Source organism: Syngnathus scovelli, chromosome 10 (assembly GCF_024217435.2).
Source record: "Syngnathus scovelli strain Florida chromosome 10, RoL_Ssco_1.2, whole genome shotgun sequence".
In the NCBI taxonomy this organism is placed as follows: domain Eukaryota; kingdom Metazoa; phylum Chordata; class Actinopteri; order Syngnathiformes; family Syngnathidae; genus Syngnathus; species Syngnathus scovelli.
The window spans coordinates 1,265,065-1,276,751 of NC_090856.1; the positions used below are offsets into that span (position 1 = coordinate 1,265,065).

An 11,687-nucleotide genomic window follows, 5' to 3' on the forward strand; every position below is an offset into this window, starting at 1 on the left:
TATTTGTTTTGCATCCACAGAAATGATCAACATTTTATATAGTTGTCAAACATTTTATTTTGTAACTAAAGCACAACATTCCATAATGAGGTGAACTACATTGCACTGCAAAATGCACTGCTTAAGTGTTAGGTAGATGAAAAACGACAAGAGTAATAATTCTACCAAAAACAGTCAGTATTTAATCAAATGCATATATGAATGTATGGACCAAAAATAAATAAATAATTTAAAGAAAATTGTGTGAAACTCATCTGCATACTGCTTTTGTATGCGTAAGACAAACATTCAAATACATACGTTCACTTGTACAATTATTTGCTGCAGTCAAACAGAGTATCTATTATTTTTAACTGAACTTTTTATGGAAATTGCGTTCGTGACCTTCAGTATAGCAATATTTTGATATTAAAAGAAGTCAAGTATCGGGAAAACATGTATCTTTTAGAATCATGATGATTCATTTGCATACACAGACAGGATAAAAATCAGTTGTAAAAAATAATAATAATAATAATGATAAAAGAAATCTGCAAACCATATTTGATTTTTTTTTTCATTGTTATGTTTCAGTCTGTAATAAAATGTCTGGTCGGATCATGTATGCATGTGTTGTGTATGTGGTTAGCAGCGTTTGAGTGTCTTAGTGGTGCCTCTTAGGACAATGTGAGGTAATCCAAGTGCTAATTTATCACAGGGCCAGTACTGCAGTCCAGGCAATGAATAGGGAATCTCGTAGTTGGCATCCAGGTAAGCTATCAACGTACTCCCGTACGCCACAGCCATCACAATCAAAATGTGCCTGAGGGATAGTCCAAGTGATCAAAAGCTCAGGGTTCACTTGACTCGACACAAACTTACCAGATACCGTGCAAGTAGCAGAAGTTTAGCCTCTGCCAAAATCCGCAGCCAAAGCGATCGCTAATCCAGCAGGATATAGCCAGTATCCACAAGGCCACTGACCATTTGGCCAGTCTCAAAGCCTTCTGGTCACTACAGCTAAATAAATCACATCAATTGAAAATCATCAACGTTCACAAATAGTGCTGTCATATCGACAGTAACTGTTAGGATTATTGCTTTTCTTCAGCCCCTGGCATAACATCATACTGGAAAACCCCAAATTCCTACTTTTTTCAATATATCATTTTAAAAATCTCATACCATCTCATCTCAACCGCCACAATGTAGAGCATGTGCAGGCCAAAGCAATTGAGCGCATAGGCATTGACAGTCGGTTTGACAAAAGAGGACACTGAAGTCACCACAGTCACCACCAGGATCAGCTTTGAGAAGGTGGACCTGCATGACACAGAAAGAAAGAAAAAAAAATAGACCGGTAGGATTGTTTCAGGTGTTCTTTAAAAATTCATTCACCCTTCCAGGCCATCGCAGGGTTAATTATTAACACAGTTGGAGGTGAAGCCCTTTTTTGTCAGTTTGTGTTTTAGATGCTGTATTGTGTATTGTTGACAATGACTCCTGTTGGAGCTGTCAGACTGGATCTTCAGCCAGCATGGATTAGGTTTCACACGTGTGTGTGTGTGTGTGTGTGTGTGTGTGCCTTTAATAAATGAATAGCTTTTCTTTTTATCAGAAGGCACCAGAGCAAGCAAGCATAACTGTCTCATCTGGTGAATGATGACACAGATTGTAATACACTTGATGCTTTACCTGTCCTTTATAAAAGATGGGAAGAGCCTGCGTGGGAACCATATGGCATAGCCCGCTGCCAACACCCACAAGATTGACAACTCATCCAGCATCTGGCCAACAAAACTTAGAGTCATGTGGAAGTAGGCAGAAAAGATACCTGCGTGTGACAAGAAAGAATTCGTCAGATATAAAAAGCCAAATTGAATCGAGATATTGCAACACATACAAACACCAATTTAAGAGTAAAGATGGAAATAATAAAGATAGAAAATCCTGAAGAGCATTTATCTATTTATTATATAGGTACATATTATATATATATATATGTATTTATTTATTTTATTTATATTTTTTTTCCATCAAAGGATGAATATAGGGAAATTGACCTACCTACAAATAACATCATGACCCATACCAGGTGGATTGCCATGTTCCTTTCTTTGGCGTAAGGGTGAAGAAGGTAGAGCATGATGGGAGATATAATGAAGAAAACGAAGCTGCTCATCTGCCAGGAAAAACAAACACGCTTTTCACTTTGAATACAAGCAAGCCCTCCAGGTTTTTTTTTTTTCCGATTAAAAATGCCATAAAGAATCTCACCGTGTTAAAAAACTCCACCACATGTTCAGAGTGTTTGTAGTTGTCTTCACACCAGTCGACCTCTGAACTCTCATAGGAGAAAACTCCAGTCATTCTTTCATTCGAGTAGACGCCTGAGAGACAGACAGAAACTCCAGGTAAACAAAAACCGGAGCAATAAATGATCAACTGCTCATAAAAAAAGACAGAACAAGACTAGTTATTGTCAGTGGCTCATGCAAATTGACTTTCCCTTCGTGTCCTTGCATTCAAATACGTTTGCTCGCTTTCAAAAAGCCTTTGTGTTTTTTTTAAATGTACTGCGATGAATGAAAAAGCAATCCAACCTGAGAAGCCGCGTTGTCAAGGACGCAATCATACCCAGAGGATTGAAGAAGTTTCGATAGCTGACATGATGCAAATTGAGATGATAGAAAAAAATATTTTTGTCGAGGTCTTGGGATGGAAAAATGATTACTTAGTAAGTAAAAGTGGTGTCATTGGATCAGATTAGAATAGATATTTTTCTATTTACTTACCTATCAAGATGGATGAACACGAGTTTACAGTTGCAGTGCTAATTTTAAGACAGACAGAATAGCATTGTGAATATTGAACGTACCTCCCATGATGCCGTACGCCTCGCCTCCAGTCAAAAAGTGCTACGAGGTGACTCAACAGGTGAAGTTGGGCAGGGTGGAGCATGGAAACGTTTCCCAGACGGTGACATCATGGCATGCATAGATGACAATCCATGTGGAAAGGACCAAACCACTTCCCCACCCTTCATTTGTCTTTTTTCTTTGTCGGCTAGACGAGCATTATGAGGAGAAACAACGGATGAGACTAATAACAGGTGCTGTTGGACATCTCTGCACAGGCAAAGGAGGATTAACCGGTCCATCTGCTTGTGTTGTGTGTGCATATGTGTGTGTGTGTGTCTCAAGTATTGCTCATCTAATGGGACGTCTGTTATAAAGCAGTTTGTCTCATCAGTTCATGTAAAAAATAAAAAAAACACACACACTTGATCATTTGGATGTCCCATAATAAAAGGGAATGAACATGACTTATTTTATTGACAAGGTCAAACACATCAAGCTGATTTTGTGTATATTGTTCAACTGTTACATGTTCTTTTCCTCCTAAAAACAACAGAGTGGGAATGTAAACAGCGTTGACTCCAAAATACAATGCAGCAATTTTTTTCTTTTACTTGATGGTCTGTAATTGAAGCTTGTTGCTTGGTTATTTAGAACATAAAGTGCCACACAGATGAAACCTTACACGTGTGGCGGTCACGTGCTCTCTGCTTTAAGTGGCGGGAACTTGATGGCACTGCCTTCCTTCAGTCTTCTGAGCAGCCATCCATCCATCCATGGCTCAACCAATGAACTAGTTAAATCTTTTCCACATAGTTACCAGGGAAAAGTCCTTCTTTTCCTCGAATTCGGCCAGTCCACCATCCAGATGGATCTAGAGAATGAAATGAAAGAGTAAATACACACAACCTTTCAATAGTGATGTCAATCTGCATTTTAGGTTCTCGGCCTCTTAATGGTCCACACACCTTCTTTGACAAGGTCAAAGACATCATTGACCTCAAAGCTGATTTCGTCCGTGTCCTGGCCGATGTACTGATACAAGGCTCGACAGCGAGGCCCCTGAGGACGAAGCTGAGGTTTGGGAGCGGGAGGGGGCCGCTGACCGATGCTTTGCTTCCTTTGTTTCCTGTCGCAACGAGACGTTTTAATATTGACAATCGCAAACATTGGCGCACGGATAAACTCGGAGGCCGTTTCTCACCCCGACATGCCCTGGTCAGGCACGTTAAGGAAGTCCATGTTGACCTGGTTACTGTGGTTTTGGGTGGGTATCCTGGGAGCTCTCTGGGAGCCCAGTTTGGGCAGGGCCGTTTGAGGAGGTCTGTGCTGATTATTCGATGAGGAATACATAATATCCGATTGTTTGGGTCCTCTGGCGAACTGGGTCGCTCCATTCTGGTGTGCTGTGGAAGAACGCAATCATTGTATTCCCCTTGATTGTAAATAAGGTCATATTTGAAGTTTACCTCTGCTGGCTCTCTGAGTTCCCCCTCCACCACGTGACGGCTGACCACCTTTCCTCGTTGGTTCTGATGAAACAAATGTTTTGAATGAAGGGGTTTATGTTGGCATTATTGATGTACTTACTGGAAGACTTGGGGAGTCCATTCCCGATTGAGATGGTGAGGGTCTTTCCTGAAGGTTTGAGCTGGGCCTGGTCTCCTATTCCATTCTGGAATGTCACCACCCTGGAGCTGCCTCCTCCCCAGCCTTCTCTCTTCACTTTGAACTCTAGTCTGGGCAGAAAGCAAGCCGAGTGTGTCATTTTTGCATGTTAACCAAATCCAAGTGCGAGTTTTCGCGCCACCTGTCTGTGAAGGATATGGCGAGCTTCCTCCTGGTCACGTCTTCGTAACGTTTGGACAACAAGCTGAGGAACTCCGTCTTGAAGTTGGACTCCAGCAGACTGTCGTAATCTGCCTCGTGCAGAATAAAAAAGTCATCCTGTCTCGTACTGAAAACAAAGCAGGATTTCAGTGTACAAGTCCATGTAAAATATAATTTCATTTGAATTTTTATTATTTCAACTTGTCTACCTGAGTGAGACGCCATTTATGCTCCCAAACTCCAGCTTTCGTTTCAGTACTTCCTTTATTTGCCCTTTCTCGGGACCTTTCTTCACTTTCTCTCGACCAATCAGATAGATGCTCTTAGGCGTCAAGATCAAATCTCTCTTGATGGACTGGATTGAGGGGGGAAAAAAAAAGCAAAATCAGGTCATGCTGGTATTTGCAAATCTTCTAATGGACTTCTGTTCACCTTGAACCTTCGATCAAATTTGTTGACAGAGTCTGCAAAGTCCACCCGCTCCCTCTTGGCTAGGAACTGTCTGAGCTCAGGCCTCTGCTCCAGACCCAGGTAGTCGCCCACAAAGTTTCTGTTGATACTGTTTTTCCTCCTCTCCTTTGCGTTGTAGAGGATGTCTGAAGCTATTGTACCAAAAAAAAAAACTTCCATCAGCAATGTTCTATTAAAAAAAAATGCATCCATTGCTGGAATGCTTGGAAGCTTACCTTCTTCTCTCATCTGCTCATACTTCTTCTTTGCGATATATCTTCTATAGGCCTTCTGAATGATCCTGGCAAAGGTGTCAAATTTTCTTTCCCTCATCTCCTCCAAAAGAAACAGCTAAGCAGAACACATTGTTCATCAAACAGACTTCTTCGTACACGGACGGAGACGCATTTCTTCTTACCGATTCTGGGTTTTTAACAAAGACTTTGCTTCGGCCCATTTGGTACTGGTCGTTATCCATGTTAACGGAGCGGAGGAGGTGAAGGACTCCTTGCTGCTCTGGACCGCTCCAGCGTGGCCATGTCTCAGCAGTCAGGATGGCGTACCTGGATCAAGCACATGAGGATGCTAATATGAAGTTCAACAGCCAACAGAGCATAATAAAACCGTTTTTTTTTTTTTTCCAAACCTTTGCAGGAATTTAGTGAAGACCCTGCGGTACGCAAAGCCAGCCCTCCGTACGCGGATGTTTTCTCGTAATCCGAGATATTCCACTTGATGCTTAACCCTGGAAAACAAAATGAGGTTAGTTTTGGGATTGTGTGTTACCGTCCAGTAGATGGCGCTAACCTGCTCTCTTCCCAGTCTTTAGGCCGTTTTGTCTCATTGGGTTTTATACAGCGGATGTAATGAGGAGTGCATTTCATAAGAGTGTTGACCAGGTCATTCGCTTGTCTCTGTGTGAAGAGTAAAAGGAAAAAAAAGAAACATTTCTAAAAATGTCCTTTCTCGTCTTAGGTTGGAAGATGGCTGCACTCCCACCTTGATTTTGGATCCTGCTGTAGTTGGCCTACTTTTCTTGTCTGTGTTGAGGTTTTCAGGGAACAAATAGCGGATGAAATCACTGTCAACAATATTCAGAACATTTTTAGACCCAAGTGGATGTTGAAGGTGTGTCGTCAGTATGTTGGTGGAAGACACTCACTGATGGCTGCTTTGCATCAGCTCAATAAGGTCTGGGAAAAGCACGTCGCGGTTTCTCTCACAAAAGCCGTTGATATCGTAAGACACCTCAGGGGAAAAGAAAAAGACAACATTCGCAAATGAGCACATATACAAAAATTAAAAAACATTTTTTGGAAGCGAAAGTATATTCTTAGACAGGAAGAGACGATTGGTGGTCGCGGAGAGTCCGTCTGTCTAATGGCTGCCTGTCACAGCAAGTACCTTTCCAGCGTAGTGATGAATAACAAAGCCCGAGTTCCAGCTGTTGAAGTGCTCGTGGGTTCCCACGGCAGCCTGCAGCTTTTGCAGCAGAGTACCATCTGCGCCCTCGCCTTTGGCATGCATGGTGGCGCACACATCATCCAACACGCTCATCACGCCTGGAGGGTTCTGAAAGGACCCATGCATTACTTTCAAGACATTCAACTCTTGGTAATACTGAATTGAATTCATCCGAGGCTCACCAGTTTATTTTCAATAAGGTCGCAAACAATCTTGTTGTTAAAGTATTGGATCGCAGTCCACTTGATGCCCTCTTGAACGTACTCCTCCTGTAAAGGGAGGAGAAGATTTGGGGGAACATGTTTTGCAATTGGGGGGGGGGGGGGGTCTAAAAGAGAGAGGGCTGAGGGCTCCCAAAGTGCAATTTGTTTATAAAATAAAGAATCACAACATTTTACATTTTATAATTAACACGAGGGTAAACACAAACCAACCAAATCAAATAAAAAACAACCTCGTCTTACTGGAATGCCTGCCTAATCAAATTTGTTTAAACTGATTTAAAAAAAAAAAAAAAAAAAAAAAAAAGGCCACTGAAGAGGCAGCTCGCTCCACACTTGATCTTTGAGTGACACCTTGAAGCTACCCACCTGCTCTGCCTTCAGAGTCAGTTCAATGAAGATTTGCTGGAGCTTCTCATTGACAAAGTTGATGCAGAATTGTTCAAATCCATTTCTCTGAAGAGAAAAACAATCCGATCAATCACTATTGAAGTGATTTCCAATTGGGTTCCTTTGATTATCAATCGCAAGGTAACATTTACCTGGAAAATCTCAAATCCATAAATGTCAAGGACGCCGACGCTGAATTCTTCATGCGGTTTTTGGATGGCTTTATTGATGGCCTGTAGAGGGCAGACAGAAAGCGGGAGATCAGAAAAAAAAAAAAATCACAAGAATCATCATTAAAACTGGAATTGTCCGATGACCTCCACCAGGTAGTCAAAGACGCGCGCATAGAGCGCTTTGGCCAGGGCATCTCGTGTATAGTTGGCTTGCTCCTGGTTGAGGGTCACGTTGATGGACTCTGACTTCCCTCCCCACTTTGAGTCCATTTTACGGCTGGTGAGCTTCTCCTGCAGACGGTTGGGGTCCACAGCGAGCAGATAGGCGGGGAAGCCCAGCACTGCAAACAAATTGCTCTGACATGACATTTCTAGAGTACTCATTAGGGTTGCAGATGAGGCGGAGCCTAACCCAATTAACTTTTTGGACTATCCTGAACTCACATTTGTACTTATGGACAATTCAATTAACCAATGAGTATGCTATTATTAGAAGTGTGTATCAAATTGGTGCCCAAGAATTAGCGCTCATCTTGTAAAATGTTTTTTTTATGCTATTTATTATTGTTCTGGCACAGTGACATATTTTGCTAAGATCATCGTCAATATCTTACTTCGTCCTTTCTGACTTGTAATGTTGTGTAAGCCAAGCCGAGTCACAGCCACACAGCAATCACAGAAAAAAAAAAAACTGCTGTGTTCTAATATACTCAGCTCCCTCTGTGGGATGAGCAAGCCAATTGTGTATTCCCTGAGGAGAAAAATGTACAGCGTATACTCACAGTCCATGCTCTCCACCTGGCCGTAATTGCCAGCCTCGATGAAAGTGATGTTCCCTAGGTGGAGGATGCCGGCAACTATCTGCAGCACCTGGGCTTGGATGTCACCTGGGATCCCAATCACTTGCATGGCTTCCTGGAGACCACACACACAAATATTGAGGGGTGATCTATTAGCTTCAGCACATTCTTATAAGCTCCAATAAAATAGACGAGTATAGCAATAATTAGCTCTAAGTAGTATTTATGTATTTCATGTCTAAACATTACCATTGTCTCATGGAAGTCCTTGCTGTCATTGGTTCCATCCACTTTGTAGGTTCCAGACTGGTTGAGGTAGAAGTAGTAGTCCGGTGTCATGATGCCCAGGGCCTCCTTTTGCTGAGCACTAGCGCCCTCTATTAGCTGCAATCCGGCAGTGCAAGAGACAACAAAGTCAGATTAGATTTGCATAAGAGGAACTTCGATGCATCCAAGCATGGGAACGTCACGCCTTTCATCCAACCTGATAATAGACGTGGAAGTTTCTTTCGCTATCATTCTGGCTCACCACCCTGGACTTCTCCAGCAGAAAGTTGGAGATTTTGCCACCGTCGGGCTCTCCACCTCTGCTGAACTGAATCTCAAAGTATTTCCCCTGCACAAATGCACAGTCAGATATTTTGCCAGTGAAGGTTGCATTAAGCATGCAAAATAAGTGTGAACTAAACACTTCCTGCATCTACCTGATAAAAAGAACCAACCTTGCAACAGGAAGCAATGTGATGTCACTTTAGATACATGCAGTGAACAAAACGAATAAAGTGACAATTTTACTCACAAAGCGGCTGGAATTGTTGTTGCGGACAGTTTTGGCGTTACCGAAGGCTTCTAGTAGAGGATTGGACTGCAGGATGATGTCTTTGACATGCTGTGACAATCACAACCGTTACATGCATGCATGTGAAATTGAAGTTAATGTGCCTACCTGAACTTTTCCGCCTCCTCCTGATACTTTGGATATGTAGCCCATGATGTATTTGGCAGCCACAGTCTTTCCTGCCCCGCTTTCACCACTAACAAGAAGAAATAATAATGATATAAAACACACAAAAACATACAAAAATTGATGCAAACACAACCTGATAATAACACATTGATTTTCTCCTTCGATCATCATGTTTCTGTACATGTTGTCAGTCAAGGCGTAGATGTGGGGGGGATTCTCATACTGGGCCTAAAAACACACATGGCGAGTTCACGTAAAAAAATAAAAAATAATACAGTATGACTTGTGAGGAAATATAAACGAGGACAACTTACTGCTCCTTGGTAGAGTTCAATTTCTCTGTCAGAGAAATAAGGCATCTGTTTGAATGGGTTGACTGATATCAATACAGGGCCAATGTAAGTCTGGGTAGCATTGTTAAGAAGCAACATTGACAGAAGTTTCTTGCCAGGGTTACTGAGGTCAAATTAAAAAAAGATAGGATATTTTTAATACAATTATTTTGATTTATTTATTTTTTATTTAATTCATAATTCAATATATGCTGATACATTTCATTTCCATACAAATGTGACATCCTAATGATAATAATAATAAAGTAAGGATACAAAAATGTAGTCATCCGTGTATCGTTTCTTGAGGTTTTCCACAATGGCGTCCTCTGTGATCTTGGACAAGAGGACCATGTCGTCCACTCCACTTTGCTTCACATTTTGACTCTGCCAGTGGTATTTTGCCTGAACCATGCAACACACACACAAACATAAATGCTCTTCATTATTATACCAAAGAAAGGAAAAGGCACAAACTTCTCTGCCCACATAGTAACAAACAAAATTGTGGATTTGCACAATTTACACGTGTCATTTATTTTTACTACGTTTATTTGCTTCAAAGAAATGTTCAATTTGAATGTCAGTGTACATTTTTGGGTGAAAACAGTGACGTTAAAAAAACATATGACACTAGCATAATCATCATCTAATTGAACCTCTGCTTTGCCTTCAACACTGAAGCTCTTCTGCAAACTTGTAGAGATCTTTTTACCCATTCAAGTCCTATTAATCTGTATATTTCGTCATTGCATAGAAAGACTTAAGATAGTCTCTGGACATGATGTGAAGACATGAGTATGAGGAAGTATCGTAGCAGAAACTAGGCTTCTCTGGTCTTCCACTTCCCCCTCAGCCATCTCATTGCAGCTTCCTGTGAAACACCGTTGAAAAACTGCCTTCCTGCATCTCAGTGAGCAGATGGCATACAAAACTCAAATCACTAGACAAATTCAGATTTCTACTGCACATTCAGGCAGGCATAATTCATATTTTATCACTTTGGTTTGATTACTGAAGTCACCCCCCACCAGCAACTTTTAGTTTTTATTTTTTTTTTACATTTCCCTCATTCTCCATAGGGGCCATGTAATGAATGTTAATCAGCATTTTCAGAAGATTTGTTCGGGTTGGTAATTTTTGTTGTTGTTTTCAGATAGCTCACTAAAGGTAGTGAAATATTGATCGAGATCACAATCAGGCCATATCCCATGCTGGGAAAGAGCTCTATGACTTAAGAAAAACAATTCTTCATCATTCCATTCCAGCAGAGTTGTAAATCAACTTTAAATCAGACTTTAATGACATGCAACCAGTTTGCTCAGCAAACCATCTGACCTTGCTAAATTGTGCAAACGAGGAAACTCACTTGACTGCTTGACTCAACCTGCCAATCACCCAAGACTGCTCAAAACTTCACATTGCAAGATATCCCGGAATCACTGAGCTCATGAAGTATTTTTTTTTTAAAAAAAAGGAAGCACTCAGAAAAACAAAGTGGGTTACACTACCATTTTCCCAGTTGGCTTTTCCTGCCCTGCTTGAGCCAGGTGCCAGTGAGCGCAGTCGGGTTGACAACTATCAGACGGCGGCCATCACGCAGCAACGTAGGTCAGCGGCGCCTACAAGACATTCAGTGGAGCTTTGCAAGCTTGTTCCTCATACAGCCACAGACGCTCTGTGTGAAACAAGAACTGCTCGAGGGTGACACACATCTGACGTTGCACACACTTACCACACGAGCGAAAGTTTAGACTTCTCCATTTGGGCCTCCTGCAAAAATCACCAATCCAGGAGGTGTACTTATCTCTTGAGAAACGATGGAGCTCGACTTGGGTGTAGTCAGCTCCACCCAGGCTGAGATGACTTCCTTTTGTTTGTGTCGTCGAATGGCCGCATGAACTGCTGCAGGTGCTCAGAAAATGATTGAGTGGAGGTGACGCTTAAAATTTGCTTAGGGGATTTTCTCAACTCTTTCACTGGAGCTCATGAAATTGTGTTTTAAGGGCAAATTATAAATCATCCTCAATTTACGAACACAATGGGTTCCAAGAAGCTGTATGTAAGTTCAATTGTTTGTAAGTAGAGACATTCAATTTTGTTTGACAATTAAACATTTAAATGTTATAAAAATATGAATGAACAAAATCTAAAATAAATAAAATTATATGTATACAGTATATACTGATTACACATAAATTCTTAAAATTAAATTTAAAAGTG

General features: G+C 41.3%; 2 protein-coding genes across 7 annotated transcripts; both read right to left on the bottom strand.

The window, feature by feature from the left end:
• Window positions 1–159: 159 nt before the first annotated feature.
• On the bottom strand, window positions 160–3,132 carry acer1 (alkaline ceramidase 1). 3 transcript variants are annotated; one of them, XM_049720572.2, is made up of 8 exons: window positions 2,775–3,132; window positions 2,583–2,691; window positions 2,257–2,369; window positions 2,047–2,161; window positions 1,675–1,813; window positions 1,165–1,302; window positions 862–999; window positions 160–802 (listed from the first exon to the last, which is right to left on the bottom strand). In XM_049720572.2, exons 3-8 carry the CDS (start codon window positions 2,347–2,349, stop codon window positions 625–627), a joined length of 801 nt encoding a protein of 266 aa, XP_049576529.1. In that variant the 5' UTR covers window positions 2,350–2,369; window positions 2,583–2,691; window positions 2,775–3,132; the 3' UTR covers window positions 160–624. The 3 variants fall into 3 exon arrangements, with proteins under 3 accessions (XP_049576529.1, XP_049576521.1, XP_049576549.1); XM_049720564.2 differs by lacking the exon at window positions 2,583–2,691 and having other exon boundaries at window positions 2,858–3,132; XM_049720592.1 differs by lacking the exon at window positions 2,583–2,691 and having other exon boundaries at window positions 2,775–2,847.
• Window positions 3,133–3,266: 134 nt separating this feature from the next.
• myo1f (myosin IF) lies at window positions 3,267–11,358 on the bottom strand. Of its 4 annotated transcripts, XM_049720130.1 has the most exons (29): window positions 11,200–11,358; window positions 10,976–11,086; window positions 9,741–9,869; window positions 9,447–9,536; window positions 9,266–9,360; window positions 9,112–9,199; window positions 8,965–9,054; window positions 8,650–8,781; window positions 8,415–8,549; window positions 8,148–8,280; window positions 7,510–7,706; window positions 7,345–7,425; window positions 7,172–7,258; window positions 6,764–6,850; window positions 6,522–6,689; window positions 6,280–6,365; window positions 6,117–6,198; window positions 5,925–6,031; window positions 5,764–5,862; window positions 5,536–5,680; window positions 5,354–5,468; window positions 5,100–5,269; window positions 4,877–5,022; window positions 4,648–4,794; window positions 4,428–4,576; window positions 4,307–4,369; window positions 4,042–4,243; window positions 3,806–3,966; window positions 3,267–3,711 (listed from the first exon to the last, which is right to left on the bottom strand). In XM_049720130.1, exons 2-29 carry the CDS (start codon window positions 10,976–10,978, stop codon window positions 3,635–3,637), a joined length of 3,264 nt encoding a protein of 1,087 aa, XP_049576087.1. In that variant the 5' UTR covers window positions 10,979–11,086; window positions 11,200–11,358; the 3' UTR covers window positions 3,267–3,634. The 4 variants fall into 4 exon arrangements, 3 of the variants coding, with proteins under 3 accessions (XP_049576087.1, XP_068508288.1, XP_068508289.1); XM_068652187.1 differs by lacking the exon at window positions 11,200–11,358 and having other exon boundaries at window positions 10,976–11,154; XR_007481359.2 differs by lacking the exons at window positions 3,267–3,711; window positions 11,200–11,358 and having other exon boundaries at window positions 3,818–3,966; window positions 4,428–4,571; window positions 10,976–11,157.
• Between the last annotated feature and the right edge of the window lie 329 nt (window positions 11,359–11,687).

What these genes read in the sequence shown, in the direction of transcription:
- acer1 (XM_049720564.2), bottom strand. An exon ending in GGTCATGATGTTATTTGTAG is followed by an intron (nt 1,814 to 2,046) that starts GTAGGTCAATTT and finishes TGTCACACGCAG; the next exon opens with GTATCTTTTCTGCCTACTTC. An exon ending in CCATCTTTTATAAAGGACAG is followed by an intron (nt 1,303 to 1,674) that starts GTAAAGCATCAA and finishes TGTGTCATGCAG; the next exon opens with GTCCACCTTCTCAAAGCTGA.
- myo1f (XM_049720130.1), bottom strand. An exon ending in GAGGAGGCGGAAAAGTTCAG is followed by an intron (nt 9,055 to 9,111) that starts GTAGGCACATTA and finishes TGATTGTCACAG; the next exon opens with CATGTCAAAGACATCATCCT. An exon ending in CTGATGCAAAGCAGCCATCA is followed by an intron (nt 6,199 to 6,279) that starts GTGAGTGTCTTC and finishes TATTGTTGACAG; the next exon opens with TGATTTCATCCGCTATTTGT.